The 23,903-nt window shown below is 51.9% G+C and overlaps 1 protein-coding gene across 3 annotated transcripts in view; it reads left to right on the top strand.

Moving 5' to 3' along the window:
- The window catches only part of ATXN10 (ataxin 10), a 160,411-nt gene that overhangs the window by 124,816 nt on the left and 11,692 nt on the right, over positions 1 to 23,903 (top strand). For all 3 annotated transcript variants that reach the window (XM_013997462.2, XM_021091386.1, XM_013997463.2), the window contains one exon: positions 9,035 to 9,098. In XM_013997462.2, coding sequence (XP_013852916.2) covers positions 9,035 to 9,098 — 64 coding nt within the window. The remainder of the gene's footprint in view (positions 1 to 9,034; positions 9,099 to 23,903) is intronic.

Here is a 23,903-nt window from a genome sequence, read left to right as displayed (position 1 = left end):
TGCGGTGTAGACCGTGAACTTGATACAGCCAGACTCACTGATCTCATGTCTTGTCCTGGGAAGGAGCCGGGTACCAGCCTAGAGCGGCCAAGGAACATTGTGTTGGCTCATGTCTAACCAAAGCGTCAGACAGAGAACAAGTAGCTGCGGTGTAGACCGTGAACTTGATACAGCCAGACTCACTGATTTCATGTCTTGCCCTGGGAAGGAGCCGGGTACCAGCCTAGAGCGGCCAAGGAGCATTGTGTTGGCTCATGTCTAACCAAAGCGTCAGACAGAGAACTAGTAGCTGCGGTGTAGACCGTGAACTTGATACAGCCAGACTCACTGATCTCATGTCTTGTCCTGGGAAGAGCCGGGTACCAGCCTAGAGCTGCCAAGGAGCATTGTGTTGGCTCATGTCTAACCAAAGCGTCAGACAGAGAACAAGTAGCTGCGGTGTAGACCGTGAACTTGATACAGCCAGACTCACTGATCTCATGTCTTGCCCTGGGAAGAGCCGGGTACCAGCCTAGAGCTGCCAAGGAGCATTGTGTTGGCTCATGTCTAACCAAAGCGTCAGACAGAGAACAAGTAGCTGCGGTGTAGACCGTGAACTTGATACAGCCAGACTCATTGATCTCATGTCTTGTCCTGGGAAGGAGCCGGGTACCAGCCTAGAGCTGCCAAGGAGCATTGTGTTGGCTCATCTCTCTCCGTTGCCCTGAGAGAAGATCTCCCACCCCCACCCCGTAGTCCTTTTTCCTTTTTGTTGTTGCGCTGATGTGTGGGCCAGAGGTGTGTCCTTTCTTTGGAGGGAAACGTAAGTCTGCAGAACTCCTCTTCCTCCTCCAGGCCCCTCTCGCCTCTATCCACGCCCTTCTCTGTCCTGGGCCACCGGGAGGGAGTCGAGATGGTGCCCCCCCCCCCCACCGCCCCAGGAGACTCTTAAGTGGGTCAGACCAATACATGAATCAAATTAACTCCAAAATCACTTTGACCTCAAGGCAGAAAATTCATTCCGTATCCCGCTACTCCAGCTAAAGGCCTTACCTTCCCTGTAATAATAAAATGCCCGCAAGAGAGACTCTATATTTGAATATTAATTCTATCTCATTACCAAATTCCCAGGGAGATAGTAAAATCCAAAGATTACATTTCATTTTAAATTAAAGTCCAAAGACATTCAAGTCAGATGCCCCACCCACGTGAGTTAAAAATTCAAAGAGGTGAAAGTTCATGGTATGGCCTCCCGTTTTCTTATTCTGCTTCGTCCCGGCTGGAGGGGCTCTGGATGCCTGCCTGGGGTCAGGATTCTGCAAACAGCTGCAGCCTGGTTCCATGTAAACTTGAGGGTTATTTGCTCTGGGTCTGTGCAAGATGTCATGGGTAGTTTGATAGGGATCGCATTGAACCTCTAGATTGCTCTGGGCAGGAAAATGGTCATTTTAACAATATTAATTCTTCCAATTCAAGCGTATGGAGTATCTTCCCATTTCTTTGAATTGTCTTCCGTTTCCTTTATCAGTGTATGTCTTGCACCTCCTTGGTTGTGTGTATTCCTAGGTATTTTTTGAACACGATTTTTACATGTATTTTTTTAACTTTCTTGTATTTCATTTAAAAAGTTTCTGTTGAAATAAGGTGATTTACAATGTTGTGTTAGTTTCAGGTGTGTAGCAAAGTGATTGTTATACATATTTATTGTTTTTTTAGATTCTTTTATATTTCATCATTTACTATAAAGAAGTGCATTAGATGTCTATTTTAATCTTGTATCATTCTCCTTTGCTTAATTCATTTATTAGCTCTCATAGTTTTTGTGTGGCGTCTTTAGAGTTTTCTATATGGCATATCATGTCATCTGCATATAATGACAGTTTTACCAATTCTCTTCCAATTTGAATACCTTTTATTTCTTTTTCTTGTCTGGTTGCTGTGGCTAGGACTTCCAATACTGTGTTGAATAGAAGTGGTGGGAGTCACAGTTCCCGTCGTGGCGCATTAGAAATGAATCCGACTAGGAACCACGAGGTTGCGGGTTTGATCCCCGGCCTTGCTCAGTGGGTTAAGGATCCGCCGTTGTCATGAGCTGTGGTGTAGGTCACAGACATGGCTCAGATCTGGTGTTGCTGTGGCTGTGGTGTAGGCCGGCAGCTGTAGCTCTGATTAGACCCCTAGCCTGGGAACCTCCATATGCCGTGGGTGCGGCCCTAAAAAGCAAAAAAAAGAAGAAGAAGAAGAAGTGGTGGGAGTCGGCATCCTTGTCTTGCTCCAGAATTCAGCGGGAAGGCTTTTGGCTTTTTACTGTCACATATCATATTGGCTGTGCTCTTTAGCAAGTGGTGCTGGGAAAGTTGGAGAGCCACATGCAAATCAGTGAAGTTAGAACACTCCCTCACACCATGCACAAAAATAAACTCAGAATGGCTTAAAAGACCATAAATGTAAGAGGTGACACCATAGAACTCCCAGACAACAGCATAGGCAAAACGTTCTCTGACATAAATTGTAGTAATGTTTTCTTAGGTCAGTCTCCTAAGGCGAAAGAAATAAAAGCAAAAATAGACAGATGAGACCTAATCAAACTTATACGCTTTTGCACCGTTAAGTAAGCTATAAGCAAAAAGAAAAGACAGCCTATGGACTAGGAGAAAATATTTGCAAGTGATGCGACTGACAAGGGCTTAATTTCTGAAATATACAGACAGTTCATGCAACCCAATATCAGAAAACAAAACAACCCAATCGTAAAATGTGCAGAAGATCTAAATAGACTTCATCCAAAGAAAACGTATCAATGGCTAAAAGGCACTTGAAAAGATGCTCAACATTGCCAGTTATTAGAGAAATGCACATCACAGCTACCATGAGGTATCACCTCACCCTGGTCAGAATGGCTGTCATCGAAAGCTCTACAAAAAACAAGTGCTGGAGAGGGTGTGGAGAAAAGGGAACTCTCCTACACTGTTGGTGGGAATGCAGATTAGTGCAGCCACTATGAGAAATAGTATGGAGGTTCCTTATAAAATTAAAAATAGAGTTACCGTACGTTCTGTCAGTCCTGCTCCTGGGCGTATCGCTGGAGAAAACTGTAATTCAAAAAGGTACATGCACCCCACTATTTCCAGCAGCCTATTTACGACGGCCATGACATGAAAACAACCTGCGTTTCTATCAACAGAGGAGTGGATAAAGAAGGTGTGGTACATCTATACAATGGAATACTACTCAGCCATGAAAATGAATGAAATATTGCCATTTGCGGCAACATGGATGGATCTAGCAATTATCATATAAAGTGAAGTAAGTCTGGAGTTCCCATCGTGGCTCAGCAGTTAATGAACCCAACTAGTATCCATGAGGATGTGGGTTCAATCCCTGGCCTCCCTCAGTGGGTTAAGAATCTGGTGTTGCCATGAGCATGGTGTAGGTCGCAGACGAGGCTCGGATGCCGTGTTGCTGTGGCTGTGGCGTGGGCCAGCGACTATAGCTCTGATTCAGCCCCTAGCCTGGGAACTTCCATATGCTACAGGTGCAGCCCTACAAAGACAAAAAAAAAAAAAAAAGTGAATTAAGTCAAAGACACACAGTATCTAACACTTCTATGTGGAATCTAAAAAACAACAGCATCTCGGTCGTGAAATGCACGGTAATAAGCTGCACGAAACGCCATGGAAATAAATGCAATACAGAGATAAACAGTGCCGTATTTCGGGAGACTTGGAATTGGCCCTCGGAGGAGGAGGGATGTGGGGTAGTAACCCAGAGGTAGACCCTGTTCATGAGACAGCCAAGAAAAGCACGGACTGACTCAGTGTAACCCATGCCTACCGAATCTTCTGTGACTGTAGAAACAAATCTTTATATTTTTGAATTTTGCTGAACAACCTGTGGTTGGTGAAGGATTAGTGTGCCCAGCCCTCTTCCAGTGTGGGTGGTCCAGGAATAGAACCCCAGAACCAAGTTCAAGTCATAATACAAGTAGCTGCCCTTCCCAGGTCCTTCCCCTGTGCCGGGCACGAGGCTGAATGCTTTCCCAGGTAACCCTCGCTCCATCCCTGCCCGGTGGGTCCTACCCTCTTGTGACAAGTAAAATCTAGGCTTCACGACATCCAGAACCTCCGCAAGTTCCACGGCTAAAAGGCTGACCTGGAATTCCCTTAGAGGTCCGTCTGCCCCCCCAAAGTCTCCCTCTTTCCTCTGAGCAGTTGGGGTGGCCCTTGAGCTCATCCCATGGGCAGGTGCACCCTCATCTCTTACAAGGTGGTCCATTTCTACCAGCATCCCTTTCCTCCGCCTGGGGCTCTGAGCCTGCTGAGCTCACACCTCTGAGCATAGCATCATCGCTGGGTCAAAGCCTTGAGTGAGCATCGCCCCGCCCACTTCAGCATGAGGACCTGATGCTGTCTGTGTGTCTTTGTTTTGAGTGTTTGTTTTAACACATCGTGTATTTAAGTACATGGAAAAGTTACATTTAACTCACTATGTATTTACGTCGGAGATTCAGTGCTGCCTCCGCTCGGTGCTCCTATGGTTCTTCAGGGGGTTTTGTTTGTTTGTTTGTTTGTTTTGTTTTGTTTGAGCTTCATGTTCACCCTTCAGTGTGTGAGCAGCCAGAATAATTCGAGGCTGTGTTTTTTGTCACCCTGATCTCTTTTCCCAGAGAAGCTTGCAGGTTATTAGCGTTGGACCTGCATGCTGTGCAGAATGCCTTCTCTGGGATTAGTGGGGGCTGAGGGGGCAGAGAACCCAGTTAGCAAATGGGTAAGCTCTCCTGCTGTTTACCCTTTTATTTCCAGAGGCTAGATGTTAGTTTGTTTAAGCCAGACTAACTGTTTTGTGGAGAGGTGTTTACCCCCGTAAGTGTTGACTGAGCTTGGCTCCTTGATAGGAACCGTAGCTCGTGACTCATTTATTATGGGTCTAGAATCCGTTCCCAACATGTCAGGTAAAAAAACAAACAACTTCCTTGTTTTACGAAGTGCGAACAGAAGAAAACATGTTAATTTCCTAATTGTTTCCCCTGCCCCCGACTCAAGCTGCGCACCCAGCGGCCGCAGGAAACCTGTGGCGCTGAGCTGGGTGCTGCGCCTTGTAGCTCAGTCACTCCTCCTGAAGGTTTTGCCCCCACGGAGTCTCTTCCCAGGGACCCGAACCTGTGCTCCCTCATAAGCATGCAGTCGTGTGTTTGTCATAATGCCACCGCCGGTCCTCGTCTAGAGCAGGTCAGGTATGTTGTAAACCTTTAATGAATTTCTATAAAAAGTTATCTTGCATCGTTTCATACTGTGGCCGTATGAATGAGAAATATTTCTCTAGGAAAGCCTACCCTCCGTTCAGGCACGGCTCCAGGGTAACCAAGAGTTTCCAGAACGCTTTAATTCCCTCTTACTGCCGGCCTAAAAAAGTCCGTTCTTGGCCTGTGATTTTGTTTCCTTCAAAGAAAATCTTACCCGTTTAACGTACCTGAGAATTCTGCTCCCCCCACCTCCACCCCCAGGAAAATGAGATGTTTTGCCTGCATCGAATAAGAGATCTGGGGTGCTTTATTTCGCACTTACCTCCCCCCAAAACTGGTTTTTGGAGAGAAATGCACAGCTTGGTCCAATACAAAGTAGAATTGCGGCTCAGCTTCGTGAAAGGTGCCCTCCAGCTCCCTCGTGCTCTCAGGAGCCAGCCCTGAGCCTCCTCCCGTTAACAGTGAGCGGAACAACGACCGCTGTCGCCCCGCTGCCCTGCCTGGAGTGTTCACACTGTGCTGGGGCCTCAGAGCCAGCCATTCCGTTCTCACAGGCACCCTCTGAAGTGGGTCCTACCACCCATTTCACAGGCGAGAAAACTAAGTCTCAGCAGTGAAGTGATTTCCCTGAAGCCACGTGGCTCAGAAGTGCTGCAGACCCAGACTCTGTCCCCACTTCCCTGGCTGCCCAGACCTCGCTCTTGGCCCTGGGCCGTGCTGCCTCCTGGTTCCTTGAGCCCCGAATGCTCCTTCTGCCGCCCCCGCCCCCATGCCTTTGCATGTTCTCCCCCCATTCCCCACTACCCCCCAACTGTGCACGCACCCCGCACGTGTGTGTGTGTGTGTGTGTGTGTGTGTGTGTGTGTGTGTGTGTGTGTGTGTGTTTAGTCTCTGTTCGCTCTTCTCATCTTGAGCTAAATGTCTAACCATCCTCTGCGGGGAGGCCTCCCCTGAGGGCCCCGTACTATGTGGTCCCAGGGGGAAGCCAATGCCCCGTTCCTCTGCTGTGGAGACGCGCCCGTGCTCCAGGAGGGTCCAGGTCACACAGTCGCAAGGAGCTGGTGCGATGAGTGGGTTCCCTCCTCTCTGTCCCCGTCCCCAGCCCCTTTCCTGGGCCTGTCCTCTTCATCCCAGCACAGGTGCATCTGGCCCAGCCCTGTTTTCCCATTAGGAGACTTCGTGGGCAGCACCCCTTGTCCTGCCAGTGGGTGCCCGGCAGGTTTCTGAACGGGGTGGGGAGGGAGGGCTGCATGGAGAAGCAGCCTCGGGTGGGCCACTTCCAGTTGGCCTTCTGTGCCTCTCAGACCCCGGAGGTCCACCCTCTGCGGCAGGCAGACCCTCCACGCGGAAGCGTCTCGGACTGGCTGCCGCAGAGGGATAGCTTTCTGTCTCCCAAACCACCCTGGACCAATGTATTTATAAAAGATACGACAAATGAATTGATGGGCGACAACAGAAATTTACCAAAAAAAATTTTGAAGACATAGACAATTCAAGCCTCAACTTTGTTACAATTCAGCAAACAGCATCAGTCTGTTCACACGCTGTTCCTGCAGACAGACTAGTGCTCTCGCACCTCGCTTTGAATAGCACTTACTAGTTGAGTGACTGCAGGGAGGGTACCTAGCTTTTGAGCCTCACTTTCCGGATCTGTAAAATGGAACCAATAGTGCCTACCCTCGCCCTGTCACCATTAAATGAAATCATTAAAGTGTCAGTCGTTGCCTGGTAGATGCTGGATAAGCTATTAAATAATCGTTCATTAGCCACCATCCGATGCCTAGGAAAATTTACAGGAATTAAATTTCTCCTCTCCTGCCTTCAGCAAGTTTGTGCATCACAGCTGCTGTGATCTGATTTCCTTCGGGCAGACATGGTGTTCAGAATCGTTAGGCTTGGAGTTCCCACTGCAGCTCAGTGGGTTAAGAACCTGACTAGTATCCGTGAGGATCCAGGTTCGATCCCTGACCTTGCTCGGTGGGTTTAGGATCCAGTGTTGCCATGAGCTGCAAGTGTAGGTTGCAGACACAGGTTGGAGCTGGTGTGGCTGGGGCTGTGGTGTAGGCCAGCAGCTGCAGCTCTGATTGGACCCCTAGCCTGGGAACCTCCATATGCTGCAGGTGCAGACCTGAAAAGGCAAAAAAAACAAAAGCATCCTTAGGCTGAAGCTTGGAATGTTCATTGCTACTGGCTTGTCTTTGCTTCTAGGCCTTTTCAGTGAACAGCTAGGAAATAAACATTTTTTGGAAAGAAAAATACATCATGAGTTTGTGCTAATGTTACTTAATTTAAAGGTAAATGGAACTTTGATTTTTACTTCCTTTTTTTATTCTGAAAATCTTGATTCCTTATGACATTAATTATGCACTGCTTTAAGTCTATAAATAAGGGTTCAGAGGGCCAGTCCCAGTGTTGATGGCACTGAGGCGACCATGCAACTGTGAGACTCTGTGGTTCTCTGAGGCCAGGACGTGGCCCCCTGGGGACCTCGCCTCAAAGTACTGTTCAGTTTTGTGAAATAATTTTTCTTTGTCTCACATGTCATCAGATCAGTCTGTTTCTGTTCTATAACTTTAAGAATTTTCAAGGAGTTCCCATCGTGGTGCAGTGGAAACGAATTTGACTAGGAACCATGAGATTGCAGGTTTGATCCCTGGCCTCGATCCGTGGGTTAAGGATCCGGCGTTGCTGTGGCTGTGGAGCAGGCCGGTGGCTACAGCTCCGATTAGACCCCTAGCCCGGGAACCTCCATGTGCCTCGGGAGAGGCCCTAAAAAGACAAGAGGGGAAAAAAAAAAGAATTTTCAAAATTGAGGTAGAATTGCCATAACGTTACGTTAACTTCAGTGTACAGCTTCCTGCTGCAGTATTTGTGAGCTAATCCCCTTGATAAGTTTAGTTAACATGCATGACCCATTTCATTTTTAAAATTGTGTAGAACGTATCCAGGTTCCAGAGTCAGAACTGTACCCCCGGGAACATTCACCGGATCCAGCTCTGTTCCTCTGTTGCTGTTTCGTCGACCTCATCCTCTGCTTTGCCCTGTAACCATCACTCATTCGTTATTTAACCCTTCATTTTTTTTTAATATGAAAACTTGGTTGGAGTTCCCGCTGGCTCCATGGGCTCAAGGACCTGGTGTTGCTGCAGCTGTGGTGTCGGTCTCAGCTGCGGCTCGGATTCAGTTCCTGGCCTGGGACCTTCCATATGCCGAGGGTGCAGGATTAAAAAAAAATCTGTTTTCCATGAGGCCAGGGATCAACCCCGCAACCTCAGGGGTACTCGTTGGGTTCTTAACCCACTGAGCCACCACGGGAACTCCTTGCCCAGCATTCTTGAAGAGGGTGCGGAGAAAAATAAAGTATCACTTTGTGTTTCCATGTCTGTCTTTAAAGATTTCTGGATTGAAAATATTCAGATATTTAAATTTAAATGCTTAAGTCTTTCGGGGTCTTTCCCCCCAGTATTATGACTGCAGTGAGCAAGGAAGTGAAAAGGAGCCGCAAGGGAGTTCTTGTCGTGGCTCAATGGAAACGAATCTGACTAGCATCCATGAGGACGCAGGTTCGATCCCTGGCCTCGCTCAGTGGGTTAAGGATCCGGCATTGCCGTGAGCTGTGGTATGGGTGACAGATGCGGCTGGGATCCCGCATTGCCGTGGCTGTGGTGTTGGCCGGCAGCTACAGCTCCGACTCGACCCCTAACCTGGGAACCTCCATATGCCACGACTGCAGCCCTAAAGAGACCAAAAAAACAAAAGAGCAGCCCATAAAATCTCCCGCGTAACACAGTGTGTCTCCTCTGTTCCCCGCAGGTCAGCGAGCTGGACGGCATTCCCCTGATCCTGGACAGCTGCGGCATCGACGACAGCAACCCCTGTATCCTTGCCTGTGACTCGTGAGCAGTAGGTCGCCCGTGGGGGCCTCGGCCGTCCGGTCCTTTCCCTGCTGCTTGTTCTGGAGGCAGCGGCTGGCTCTCTGGTTGGCTTGTTCCTGAGACCGAAGCCGCCTCCTCAGAGTCAGGCAGCTGGGGTCGCGCCCCTCAGCCTGTGCAGGGGAGTGAGCTCCGCTTTTCACGCTGCCCCAGCGCACGGCCCAGCTGTGCTGGAAGAGCCCGAGGCAGACGGCCCCCGCTGGCTCTGTGTTCCCTGCATGGGGCTAAGGTCACGCGTCCAGACTGTATGTGTCCCTCGGGGTCAGTGTAAGGAATTTTCATGCTTTTCCGTAGAGATGGGAAGCATCCGGTCCTGTGGCCGAAGCATTTTAAGAGTGGCTTAGAGACAGACCACGAGGGGCCCTGTGAGGCCTCGGGAGCCCGGGGACCCGTGTCAGGGGCCCCGAATGCTGCTATTCGTTGGTCCCTGTCTTGTGTTGGTCCCCCTGTTGCTGCACTGGGGACTCTGGCTCTTTCACATGCCCGGTTTGACCATCCTTCTGGAAGCTGTTCTGCAGGGCACCTGCTTATCCCGGCCGCTCCCTCCCCCGCCGTCTTGCCCCGCAACTCACTGGTCTGGTACAGGGCTGAGCAGCCAGGCCTGTCCAGGTCTGAGAGGGAAGCTGTTTAATTTCGAGACCTTCCCTGGTGAGAAGCCGGCTCAGCCCAGTCCCCTGCCGTGGCTTTCGTGTGGCCTTGTGCTTATTGTGGGTTGTTGGGGGGGGTTGTTTAAGGGTGAACAGGCCACGGCAAGGACTTTGAGGCCAGAACCCAGGGGGAGCCTGTGAGGAGCCCCGCCTAGGGCTTAGGAGACCCAGGAGGAAGGGGATTTTATTTTTAAAATGCTCACTGTGGTTTCTGCCAAGAGGAGAAAAGGAGCTGATGAAAATCATGTGTTTCAAAGTAAGTAGATTGAGAAATGCTTATTATTGGTGCTAAAGATACTGCCGTTTGTCTGATTAGCAGTAAAAGGAACTCTCCTGTTTTAAAGAGCACGAGAGCTGCTAGGCTCCGTCGGGGAAAGACAAACAGCCCCCGAAGACTTTTCCCCAAGGTTAAAGCAAGGGGCTTCCCTGCCTTGCATTATAATCAGGCACTGCAGACGGCGCTCATTAAAGAGTTTTGAAATCTTTTAGTTCCCCCCAAAAAGGAAAGGAAAAGCAAAGAAGCATGCGTTCCATCGCAGGAAAGCAGTGAAAAAAAGCAGGACAGGAACATTCAGGTGCAACAGCAGGTGTTTTGTTTCCTGATGAAAAAGATGACTGATGACAAACAAAGAAGGAGCCCAGTTTTGCTTAAATGGTCCCCGAACTGACCTTCTCCTGAGACAGGGTTCTGATCACTACGCTTTGGTCTTTGGTAAAGAAAGCATAGACGCCGCATGGGGTTCGTGCTTGGGGTCTTTCAGGGCAGCCTCTCCTCCCAGATACTCCTTCCTTCCTTCCTTCCTTCCTTCCTTCCTTCCTTCCTTCCCCGCCCCCTGGAAGCCTTCGTGGCCCTTACTGTGTGGTCCCTCGTGTTGCCGTGTTGAGTCCTGACGCCTCTGCGAGGCGGATGCTGTTATCACCCTCCTCCCCCTTTGCAGATGAGCGAATAAACCTAGAGAACCTCAGAGACGTGCCCTCAAGGTCAGACCCAGAATTTAAACTCGGTGTGTGCCTGATTCTTAGCCACTTTCCTAAATTGCCTCCTTATGAGTCACTGGGTGGGGACAGAACACAGAGAGACCACAGTAACCTATCCATGTAGGGGAGAAATTACTCAGAATTCTAAATGGAAAAAAAATACATATATATATATATATATAGATAGATAGATAGATAGATAGATAGATAGATAGGAGTGCTCGTCGTGGCACAGTGGAAACGAATCCGACTAGGAACCAGGAGGTTGTGGGTTCGATCCCTGGCTTCTCTCAATGGGTTAAGGATCCGGCGTTGCTGTGAGCTGTGGTGTAGGTCGAAGATGCAGCTCGAATCTGGTGTTGCTGTGGCTGTGGTGTAGCCCGGCAGCTGTACCTCTGATTAGACCCCTAGCCTGGAACCTCTGTATGCCTCAAGGGTGGCCCTAAAAAAAAGAAAAAGTACAAAAAGCCCAATCTATATAGATAACTGGTTTTTAAAACGATAAATAACAAAGCATTGCAAGATCTCAGCATCTCCTCTGAATTGTCAAGGAAAGGCAGAATATCACATGTGTAGTTTTAGGTATATTTAGTAACTCTTTGGAGCTTGGTTTATGAAAATCTAGTCTTGTCCCTTTTTTTAAGGGCCACACCTTCAGCCTGTGAAGTTACCAGGCTAGGGGTTGAATGGTAGCTGCAGCTACCAGCCTACACCACAGCCACAGCAACGCGGGATCCAAGCTGCATCTATGACCTACACCACAGGACTTCTCATCGTGACGCAGTGGAAACAAATCTGACTAGGAACCAGTAGGTTGCAGGTTTGACCCCTGGCCTCACTCAGTGGGTTAAGGATCTGGCGTTATCATGAGCTGTGGTGTAAGTTGTAGACGTGGCTCAGATCGGGTGTTGCTGTGGCTGTGGTGTAGACTGGCAGCTACAGCTCCTAGTAGACCCCTAGCCTGGCCCTCCATATGCTGGGCGTTCAGCCCTAAAAAGCCAAAAAAAAGAAAAAAAAGAAAATATAACCTACACCCCAGCTCATGGCAACTTGGATCCTTAACCCACTGAGTGAGGCCAGGGATCGAACCTGCGTCCTCATGGATACTGGTTGAGCTCAATCGTGCTGAGCCATGATGGGAACTCCCAGCCTACTAGATTTTAAAGACATGGGCTGCCTACCAAAATAGGAGAGCAACGGAAGGGTGGTGGTTGAACGTTCCGAAATGAAGACATGTTACGCCTGGGGATCCAGTCTGTAGAAGCGCCTCGTGAGTTAGAAGCTGGGCTTCCTGGAGGCCAGAGCAAATAGGGCAGACTAACGCAGCCTGCAGAATAAAGCCACCCGCCGCTCCTCTGCGCCGCTACCCCGGCCCGGCCTCCTCACCCCTCCTTCACTCCCCCGGCCCCCATTCTTGTGTCTTTGTCTTTGCTGTATTTTTCATACAGCAAAATAATAAATCTGCATCAGCGTCTTTTTTTGTGTTTTTAATGCTGGAAGCTACTGAATGGGGGACTGAGAACCGTGGCTCCACCCTCCACCCTTTGCAGTTTAACTCTTTCAGCTCTTTCTTCTGGTAGTTGCTTTTGCGTATCTGCGCGATAGGCTTTGCTGCAGTTTCCTGAAAGAGCAGATCTGGGTGTCTTCTGTTTACCTTGTTAGGACCCTGGGATTTGGCTCTCGTAGCACCCCCCCCCCATGCTTCTGCTGTGGTTAAGATTCCACTTGGTTGCCTGGCTGACCTGACCCTTCTCAAGTGCCTATCTGCCCTTTGGATTGTGTGGGTGCGTGTGTAAATGTGCTTGATCAAAACCTTTATCCACTTTTGTCACTGGGTTGTCTTTTTACAATTTGTAACAGATCTGTATATATTCTAGATAGTAGTTCTGGATAGAAGCTACATGTGTTGCTCATATTTCCTTTCCCTCATTCTGCAACTTCCCTTGTCATTCTCTTTATAGCTTCTTTGGATGAACCGAAGTTCTTAACTTTGGGTATCAGAGGTACTTGTTGTCAGTGGCATAGTTGGTTTCTTCTTCATCTAGTTTCTTTGTCATTTAGCTGTTGCATTTAGCCATTTATAGTTAATGTAGTTACTGATCTGTGTATACTTTAGCTATTCTGTTTTTCTTCCTATTTTGTTTTCTTTTTCTCTCTTGCTTTCTTTGGATTGATTGTTTTATGTAATTCAGTTTTTTTCTTTTTCTAGTTTAAAAGTTTTTAGTTATTTTTTTCCCGTCTATTCTGTTAATAGGTCCTTGGGAAATTACAAATACATCTTTAACCAGGAAAAATCTAATGTTTCTTAAACCTTTACACACGTCCCAGATAATATAGGACCACTTAGCATGTGTGCATGTGCTCACGCGCGCACACGCACACACACATATGCCAGTTTATATGCTGCTATCGTTGATATATATTTTAATTCTTTGGATACAGGAGAATAAAAAAGAAACAGCCTCTGTGACTCTCAGGTTTTTGCCCTGAGCAGCTAGATGGATGGAGATATCCCTGCATTTATTTAAAAAACGGGGGGGGGGTGATTTTGCAGAGGTGTTAATAGTTGAACTTTAGACAGGCTGCGTTTGAAAGGACAGATGCACAAGCAAAATGCTAAAGCAGGGTGTTGGCGACCTGAGTCTGGGACGCGGAAGCAGGGTCTGTCTTAAGGATCAAACGGGGTAAAGACCTGGGCGAATAGATGAGATGCGAAGCCCCCAGAATACCCAGCAGCAGGCCTCTCTCCCATCTCCGCGGTTACCGGCCTGGCCCCAGCCGCTGTCCCCTCGTGCCTGGATGATGGCAGCAGCCTCCCTCCAGGAGTCCCTGTCGTGCCACGGGCCCGGCAGAGCGTCTGGGACGCGTTGAATGAATCAAGGAGTGGAGGCGCACATGGTGGGACTACTTAGGGAGAGGGCCCAGCGTGGGAAGGCCATTCCCCAGCCCTGGAAGGCCCGGAAGTACTCCTCCTCCGTCTAAATCTCGCGCCGAAGAGGACGTGACAACGGAGAATGAGGAGGAGGAGCCGGCAGGATGTGAAGAAAACCCGGGAGGAGGTGCGAGGAAGATGGGTTCCCTTCTGGAGGAAGTGGTCACTGCCACCGGGCTGAGTTTTCACGTAAGGACGTCAGGGCGCCCGGGGATTGTGCCAGTGCGGGGTGACCAGGGACACTGCGCAAACCACGAAGCGTGTGAACGCACTCGTCAGCCCGTGTTCTCCTTTGAAATGACTCTCTTTCTCCACGAAGCGGGGAATAGCCCATCCATCCGGTCGCTCGGGTCGGAAAGCTTGGAGCCACTTGTGAGGCTAGTTCTTCCTTGGCCTCCTGTCTCCCCTCCAGGTTTGGTCCCAAGCCCATCCAACGAGAAAGGTAGAGACGCTCTGGATGTAGGATACTGGATGCAAAGGGTGCAGCAGATACTTCGCTGGAAATGCTGGCGTTAAGTCAGACCGTACACCCTCAAACACTGAGCGCCCGAAGCAGTCCCAGCAAAGCGCTAGTGTCAGGCGTACATTTAAACAAGCTCATTCGTTGCTCACCACTGGGCTCACCCTAGAAGAAATTCTAAGAGGACTTGAGGCAGAAGGACACCTGGCCCCAAAGGGACAGACAGAGCCAGGCGAAGGGGTGAAGGCTCGGGATGTAGTTTAAGTGTGTGGGGGGATCTCCATGAAGGATGAGTTTGTCGGACTCAAAACACCTCCCTCCTCTGATGGCTCTGGACCAGCTGGCTGTGTCCCTGCCCTTACACATCCCTGCGGGATGGAGGGAGGGCTCCTGCTACCTTAGGGTACCAGTTCCTTGTCCCCTGTGGGACGTCTGGGTTTAGGACCCTGAACAGACTTTCTCTGGGGGATGAGGAGTTTCCAGGTGGCAAGTCACAGCAAACTAAGCCAAACACTCCCCCAAGCTGGGAATGAGGCTGGGAGGCCCACTGTCCCCTTTCTAGAGACCAACTGGGGAGAGTTTCTAGTTCCAGGGAGAGGACAGCATCTCAAAGGGCTGCTTAGCTCCGAAGCCCTGTCCTCGTCGGCGGCTGCGTCAGGGACACACGCCCAGCCAGCGCCCAGCTGTTCCCTTGCCCAGCTCACTTGTGGGTCACCCGCAGAAATGACATAGTAGCAGAAGCCATCGGAAAATTCCAGCCCCGCTACCACAGTCAATTTCTTATTTGTCAGTTTATTGTGGCAAGTGGGATTCTTTTGTTGTTGTTATTTCCAAACAGAAACAGCTGAACTTTATTTGAAATGTTTTTCTTTGATTCTTTTTTGATCTGTGTTTTGATCAGTTGTCCTTGATGTGGTTTGTTTTTTTTTTTTATATTGTTTTTATTGGAGGGGGAGGGGGTAGGGATCAGATGAGAGTCCACACAGGGTTGGGGTTGCTTGCTTGCTTGCTTGCTTTCGGAAAAGCCTCACTTGTCCGTTTCACTTGTGTACAGACGTGTAACTGTTTACCGGAATGATAACCAGACCGTCTGTCCCCCAGTGACATTATGTCGGGGAAGTATGACACAGTGGCAAGGACTCTGGGGCCAGACAGACGCAGATTCTGCCTCTTCTTAACCTCTAGACACTTGACTTAAGTCATAGCTTGTTTTGTCTAAAGTGGGACCTACCCCCACAGGGTTATGGCGAATGCGAAATGTCATCGAGTCTGCAAAGGACCCAGCCTATAGTTTCTCAACAAATGCATGTTCTTGTGCAATATCCTGTTACAGCTGTCGATGGCTTTGGGGAAAAGGTACATGCCCCTCTGTGGTTGCAGGGTGAGTAAGGGGTGAAATTTATAGTCATATCACAGGATAGAGGATCCGCAAACACACTCACACGTACGCAGCCGTGGTCCCACCGTGGCTGAGGGGAAAGCGATGGTCTTTTCCATAAATGGTGCGAGACCGATTTACTGTTCGAAAGGGGGGAAAAAAAGCCCCCTGCCACCCCTTCCTCACACCGCTCACCAACATGAATTGCCGATGAATCATAGACCTTAATGTGGAAGGTAAAACACAAGAGCTTCTAGAAGGCATCACAAGAGAATACGGTTATTATCGTAGGATAGGCAAAGATGTCTTAAGACATCAAAATTATAACCCAAAGTACTCACCGTAAGAGAAAGACTTTGAGAAGGTATTTGCCTTGAATATGGCTGACAAGGACCTATATCCACCATATTATAAAGGACCCCAGCACAACAGCAAGGAAAGGGTAGTTCCGTCTTTACAAATGGACAGAAGGCTCATGGCACGTCACAAAAGAGGAAATCCAGGTGGCCCCCCAAGCGTGTGGAAACAGCTCAGTGTCATTGGTCGTCCGGGAGATGCCGTTTTTAGCCACGATGCAGAACCCACCAGGACGGCTCATGAGAAAACGGACAGGGGGAGTCCTTTTGTGGCTCAGCAGGACGAGAACCCAGCATGGTCTTTGCGAGGATATGGGTTTGATCCCTGGCCTCGCTCAGTGGGTTCAGGATCCGGTGTTACCACAAGCTGTGGTGTAGGCTGGCTGTAGCTGCAGCTCCAATTTGACCCCTAGCCTGGGACTGTCCATATGCTGCAGGTGCAGCTGTAAAAAGAAAAGAAAGAAGACGAAGACTGGCAGTACCCAGTGGCTCAAGGCCGTGGAGCAGTCTGAGCTTTCGTAAGTTGACGTGTCTGTTGGAAAGACCCTGCCCCCTTTGGCAAGGTCGCTAGCACTAAAAACACAGCTGCCCGGAGAGCCGACAGTCCCGCCCGGGGACATGCCCCGGAGACACGCACACAGGTCTGTCGGAAGACGTGGGCGCCCTCTCGTTGTTTGCAACAGCCCCCAAGTGCAAGCATCCCACACGGTCATCGTAGTAGCAGAGGTCAGTTGTGGGTGTCCATCCATCCCCCGAAATGCTGTATGCGGTAAAGAACGCGTTCCCTGCGGAACAGACGATGAGCGTTCCCGCTGTGATGCCGTGGTCTGAGAGCCTGGCTGCAGCAGCTCGGGTCACTGTGGAGGTGTGGGTTCGATCCCTGGCCTGGTGCAGTGGCTTGAAGGATCCGATGATCCGGTGTTGCTGCTGCTGTGGGCTGGGTTGGCTTCAACCTGTGGCTCAGAGACTTCCATGTGCCGCCAGGGTGGCCATAAGGCAAAACAAAACAAACATGGGTGAATCTCATGAATGTGGTACTGAGCTAAAGAGGCCAGTACGTACTGTGTGATTGCACTTATGTGACGCTTAAGAACAGGCAGAATTAATCCGCAGCAGTAGCGGTCGGAGCAGTGGTGGCCCTGGGAGGTAGGACGGTGGAGGTTGCTGGGGTGGGGGTACGCGGGGCCTCGTGGGCTGCTGGGCGTGTTCTAGATCTTCCTCTGGGTGGGGTTTCATGGTGTCCCCGTGAGAACACCTGCCAAGACGTTACTCGTAGGGCGGGTGCGTTCTGTTGCACCTCACGTTTTAAAGATCATTTATTGAGTTATTTCTGTGTGTCAAACCCTTTACCTACGTTATCTTGCGCAGTTTTATTTTTAACAACCCTCTTTGTTGGGAACTCCTATTTTATTTTTATTTTTGGTCTTTCTGTCTTTTTAGGGCTGCACCTGCGGCATATGGAGGGCCCCAGGCTAGGGGTCGAATCGGAGCTACAGCTACCGGCCTACACCACAGCCACAGCAATTTGGGATCTGAGCCATATCTGCAACTCACAACCCAGCTCACGGCAACGCCGGATCCTTAACCCACTGACTGAGGCCAGGGGTCGAACCCGTGTCCTCATGGATGCTAGTCGGTTTGCTAACCGCTGAGCCATGATGGGATCTCTGGGGACGGTTATTTTGCCAACGAAAGGAGTAAGGCTCAGAGAGTCAGATCCCTGCCGCAGCTGGTCAGGGCGCACGGCCGGGCCTGTCTGTGCTGTGGCCCTGATTCGGTGTCCAGACTTCCGAGCAGGTGCGTCCTTCACGCCCTCTGGTGTATCTGTCAGGTGCTCTTTCCTGGGTGACCTGTAGCAGTTGAGCTGTCTGGGACACGAAGTCTTGAGTTAGTCCTCTTGAGCATCTGGCACGTGGTCTCTGCTCACGGCCCTGCTTTAGCCTCGGGCGATAATGAGGGTGCTACCTGAGCCCTGAGAGGGTGGCCTTCCCAGAAAGCAGGTAGCCTGATTTCCGTCTGTGGTTCAGCGGTTACCCTGCCACCCCGTGACCACATCACCTGGAAATACCTGGATGTGTAACGCTTTCCCTCCGGAAAAGTCTATCCCCGGTGGCGTCTGTGTCCCCCATTGGACCCTGTCAAGCCAAGGGGGCGTGGCCATCGTGTGTTGCAAAGTGTGTTTTTTCCTGCCGTGTCTCACACTGCTCTTACGTGAGCGAAGGCCTCTACGTGATACGTAGGTATAGCGTCTGTGGCAAGCAGGTGTCTTTTCCGCAGGACTCGTGGAGTCTTGATGTCTCGTGTGCGTTGTGGAAATTCTGGATTCGAGTACCACACCTTGGGGAGTGTGGGGATTTGAGAATAAACACAGACACACCTTCCATTCTGTACATTTCTTCCTGGGACACTAGCTCGTGACGGGCCCCTGCCATGCAGCCGCCAGAGGGAGGCGACCAGGGAAGTGCCTTAAGCATTTCGGAGCAGCACAGCTGGCGAAACTTGACCTTGTTTGCAAAGGGTATCAGCGAACTTCCACACCGGAGGAGCGCTTGTGCTGCATTCCCAAAATGATAACGTTTCTGCTTTTAACGCCTTACTTTGCCCATCCACACGCTCAGAGCCTGAGTGGCTAGGACGTCTTTCTGCGGGAATCAGTCTTTCCCCCTCTGGAGGGCGACGGCTGTCCTCTGGTGGTGTCTGTGTCCCCAGCCGTAAGCAGCTCAGGAACCCTCAGTGGCCATGTGTTCACTCGCTGAGCAGGCATTTAAAACTTCTTAGTGCTGTTTGGCTTTAAAAAGATAAACTTCAGTCTCCCAGTGACTTGACTTGGTTTTTTAAAGCCTCTCGTGGAGTCTCTTACCCTCCCCTAGGGTAAGCCCCCCTGGGGCCCCGGGCGAGGGCAGGCCGAGTGTGAGGTCCCAGGTGGCCTTGGCTCTGAAGCTGCTGCTCTGGCACGTGCACAGGGGCCGTGATAGGCCCGGTCGGCATCTGAATAGACCCATCCAAGGAGAAGGTGGGGAGAAGCCCTGGGTCCTGCAGCCCCTGTGGTCTCCTAGCACCCAGTTCCCCAGGGCTCAGAGCCAGAGGTTGGAGGCGTGGGATGTGATGTCCTGAGTGAGGCTTTGCACAAACGTGGGTTCTGCTTCCCTATTCAGGTGTCTTGGCAAATAGTCAGACCACTTTCAAATGAGACCACAGTCCGTCCAGTTTGCTCCTTCACATGGTGTGTGCCTCTGCTTTTCTGACAGCTCTGAAATCCTAGAGGCGAGAAATTTAACCTGTCGTCACCACTAACACGTTGGCGTGTGAAGGCTGGCGACAACCTGCGTCTCCCCCCTCACCCCCCGACCCCACGCACGCTGACCCCGGGCCACACGAACCCCTGGCCTCTGCTGTTTGGCTCAGCCCGGGTTGCCGGCTGCACCTCCCTGTCTCCCAGAGGTCAGGAGGTCCGTGTGCCCTGGTCCCACCGTCACGTTTACTTGCACGGAAAACAGGATTGCTTGAGGTTTGTTGTCACGGAAGTTGGGGGGGCGGGGTCTGTCCTTTTCCAAGGTGAGGTGCCTGCCTGGACCATGTGGTCTGCACGTGGCCACGTCCCCCTCGCCCCCCCCTCAGCTGGGCGGGGACCAGGGCTGGACAGTGAGAAGGTGACCTTGGAAGCTGGTCCCTGGACTTCCTGTGACTTGAGCCACCTGGCCTGGACGTGACACTGGGTCTTCGTTTCATGTCCCAGTGGTCACTATTAATGTGTAAGTGCCACCACGCGAAGTCCCTTTCAGAGAGAAACAGGACCTTGTGTGAACGTGCGTTTCCAGTAGTTACTATTCTTAAGGACCCGCAGCTTGTGGCTGAATGATTCAGCGAATGCCATCCGGGGATTGTACCTCGAGGGCGAGAGTGGCACTGGGAACCCGTGTCAGCAATACTTAATCATTATTAGTCACTAGTTATTCTGCGTGGCAGTCGTGAGTTTGCCTAAGGAAGTTACTTGGCTTTTGAAACTACAGGACACTATCTTAGGGAGTTCCCGCTGCGGCGCGGTGGGTTAAGGATCCAGCATTTGCTTAGCCATGGTTCAGATTTAATCTCTGGCCAGGGAACTTCCACACGCTCCAAAAAAAAAAGAAAGGAGAAAGGATCTATATGAAATATTTGTTTATTGTTATATTCCTTTTTTTTCATCCGTTAAAAAATTCTAAAGACCTTATTTTTTAAGAGAATTGTTAGGTTCACAGCAAGAGGGCCCCCAGACACCCCCAGCCCGCACACATTCGGACCCTCCCTCACTATCAGTATCCCCGCCAGAGGAGTACTGTTTTTGTTTTTTGTTTTGGCTTTTGTCTTTTTAGGGCCGCACCCGCGGCACATGGAGGTTCCCAGGCTAGGGGTCCAATCGGAGCCATAGCCACCCACCTACACCCCAACCGTAGCAACGCAGGATCCGAGCCACGTCTGCCACCTACACCACAGCTCACGGCAACGCCGGATCCTTAACCCACGGAGCGAGGCCAGGGATCGAACCCGCAACCTCATGGTTCCTAGTTGGATTCATTTCCACTGCGCCGTGGTGGGAACTCCCTGTTTTTTTTAAACCAAAGTTGAACCTGCATCGACACACCATTATGGCCCAAAGGCCATCGTTGAAGGGTTCGCAGTTGATGTCAAACACTCTGCGGGTTTGGACAAATATGTAATGACGTGTATCCACTATATTATTACAGCATCAGCACAGCATCCCCTAGGCTGGGGACCTCCGCATGCTGCGGGTGTGGCCCTGAAAAGACAGAAAGAAAGAAAGAAAGAAAGAAAGAAAGAAATGCGTTCCGGCGTCCCTGGCTAATATCAGTATTTTTTCCTGAAGTGACCTTAGTCCAACTTAGCGATTACAGAAAGGGCCTGGTCCGAGCCTCTGTGCGAACAGCCTTCTTGAGCACGTTCAGCGGCCGTCCCCGGGCTGCCGTGTTGCCATCATCATCTTCAGCAGGAGGTTGGAGTCACTTATTTTTCAGGAACCCAAAGATTAAGAAAACTAAGCCCTTGTGGGGCGAGTGAGCCTGGGAAGGAACAGGCGACCGCGTGCTGAGCGCTGGGGCCACCAGCGTAGGAGGTGGGCCCCGACCGAGGGTGCATGGGGAGCACGTGGGACCAGCGCCCTGAAGACGCCCTGCCAGGGGCTGGGATGGACGAGGACACGCAGGGCGGGTTCTGCCTGACGGTCACCCCGACGGCTGCTTTCCTGCGTTAGCTCGTGTCTGACCAACAGCGAGTTTTCATCTAAAAGCTTCAGCCCGATAACCTGCCGGTGGCGAGTGTCTGCGGTATGCGGGGGGGCTCGGGTTTTCCGCTTCCTCCTGGGTTGTCCCCGTGTTGGGAAGACCTTACTTTGACCCCGGCTCTGCAGGGCCATCTTGCCCCGAGTCACTGTCACTGTCCCGTGCGTGCGTGCGCTCTGTCCTCCTCTGTCCCCGAGTCACTGTCACTGTCCCGTGCGTGCGTGCGCTCTGTCCTCCTCTGTCCCCGAGTCACTGTCACTGTCCCGTGCGTGCGTGCGCTCTGTCCTCCTCTGTCCCCGAGTCACTGTCACTGTCCCGTGCGTGCGTGCGCTCTGTCCTCCTCTGTCCCCGAGTCACTGTCACTGTCCCGTGCGTGCGTGCGCTCTGTCCTCCTCTGTCCCCGAGTCACTGTCACTGTCCCGTGCGTGCGTGCGCTCTGTCCTCCTCTGTCCCCGAGTCACTGTCACTGTCCCGTGCGTGCGTGCGCTCTGACCTCCTCTGTCCCCGAGTCACTGTCACTGTCCCGTGCGTGCGTGCGCTCTGACCTCCTCTGTCCCCGAGTCACTGTCACTGTCCCGTGCGTGCGTGCGCTCTGTCCTCCTCTGTCCCCGAGTCACTGTCACTGTCCCGTGCGTGCGTGCGCTCTGTCCTCCTCCGTCCAAAGTGATGCCATCTTCATCTCAATGACGCTGCCATCCGGAGAGCAGGCGCATGGCACTTGGCGTGTGGACAGTCTCTCCTGCGCTGTCCTTGTCCTGTGTTGCTGGATGCTGGCTGGTCCATTCCGCAGGTGTTACCCGAGTCCCTGCTGTGTAGTGCGCTGGGCATCGTCCCAGCTGTTGGGGATAAAGGGGTACCCGAGGAGCCTGCCGTCCGGCGTGGGTGGGCACGGCACGAGCCAGGCTGGAGCACAGACCCTCGGCGTCCCTGGAAAGGGGCCCTGGCCTCTCCCTCAGGAAGCCTCCTCTGTGCCCGCTCCAGGTCTGCCACCTCTGCCTGCTCGTGAGCGCCCTGGGGGCAAAGCACCGGATTTACCCTGGTGCTCTCGGGGCGGGGGGGGCCTCTCCCTAGGCCTCCCCAACTCACGGTCACCCCCACGGTCACGCAGCCCTTCCCTTCCAGAGCCCTGGCCTTCCTCCTCTTCCGCTGGCCTCCCAGCCTGTTTCTCTGCCAGGGTTCCATCCCGTCTACACTGGCCACCCGCTGCTCACTTCCCCCTTGGGGCTGTGACGGCCCAGCCGTCACCACGTCCAGGTTCAGACCCGTCAGAGCAAAGGTTGTTTACGCCTGAGGGTCTTCCAGCATCCTGCTCCGATAAGGCCCCCTTTTCTTGTTTCATTTATCCTGCCGTTTCACGGTGTAGCGGCGAGTCCAGTTAGTGATGTGCTTGTTTCTCCGCACGGAGCGAACGTTCCAGGGAGACGGAGACCTCGAGATTCAGCACCGCCGCAGCCGCGGGCTTTGCGTCGCACGCACACGTCATCGAAGCTTCCTGAGGAACCAGATACGCACGCCCGAACCCACCATCCCTGCTTCTCCCTCCCTCCCTCCCTTCCTCGTTGGCATCTGCCTTTGCTCTCCATCCCCAAGAGAAAATTGGCAAAGGGAGAAAGGAGAAGCCCTAAGACAAGGGTGTCGTGTTGGAAGAAATGGGCTTCAGATGCTGCTTGGGCAACAGTGACTCCCCAGGGGCCCTGGAGTCGGCCACATGTCCTTGCAGTGGGATGGCCGCTGGAGGACAAGTTGGGGTTGAGAACTCAATAGACAGGGGGCTCCATTGCCTGTTACGTAGAGTGGGTGGTCTGGCCTTTCCTGCGACGTCCGTAACCTGCAGCCCAGCTCTGTTTATCTCAAGGTAACCCCCTGCCACAGTGACTGACTAATAACAGATCAGACGGTTGAATGGAAAGAGCCGACACTTGGTGCCTCTTTCCTGCCAGGCCCTGGGGTCTGTGGTCTGGTCACTCCGTGAGGTAGATGCTGTTCTTACCCCCATCTTGTAGGAGAGGAAGTTGAGGCAGAGGGTTTGTAACTGGCCAAGGCCCCGAGCCGGGAGCAGCCGGAATGGAGGTTTGACCCTGGACTTGGTGACTCCTGGGCTGTCCCTGGCCGCCGTGGGGAACGGAGACGAGGCAGAGTCAAGGTCACATGTCGCACGGGGCCAAGGGTGAGACAGGTGGACCCCGCGGTGCTGGGCAGGACGAGTGAGCGGTGTCCCCTCCTGTCACCATCACGTGTGGCCCGTCCAGGTTTACCCTGGCCAAGTTACAGACATGGCCCAGACTCACCAGCTTATCAGGGTTGGAATTTGGGCCCAGGTCCGTCCCGTTCCAGAATCTTCCCCTTGCCGTGTGGACACCTGGTTGGACCCTGTCCCCACTTGTGGCTTTTCATTGCGGTAGAAGAGAAAGTGGGCTCCTCACGACAGCCTGAAATCCCCGGGGCTCTGGCCTTGCCCCCTCGCTGCGCCTTCCTCTCGAGCACAGCCGTCCAGCTCGCCCGGGGACCGGGTTCCTTTAATCCCGAGGGTCTTAGCTCGGTGTCACCTCCTCACAGAGGCCTTCCGGCCCGACCGTGTCCTGCTGTGATCACGCCTCCCCCGAGGCTCCGCTGGGGGGCCAGTGCCTGCCTCTTCTCTGGAACGTGAAGGCCACAAGGCCGGCCAGCGGGAGGGGGCTGACTGTCCTGCGAGTTCTTATGTCCCCGGCGTCCAGCAAGTGCCT

This window comes from Sus scrofa, chromosome 5 (genome assembly GCF_000003025.6).
Source record: "Sus scrofa isolate TJ Tabasco breed Duroc chromosome 5, Sscrofa11.1, whole genome shotgun sequence".
Taxonomy (NCBI): domain Eukaryota; kingdom Metazoa; phylum Chordata; class Mammalia; order Artiodactyla; family Suidae; genus Sus; species Sus scrofa.
Note: the sequence above shows the minus strand (reverse complement) of the source record. Positions and strands in the feature narration are given on the sequence as shown.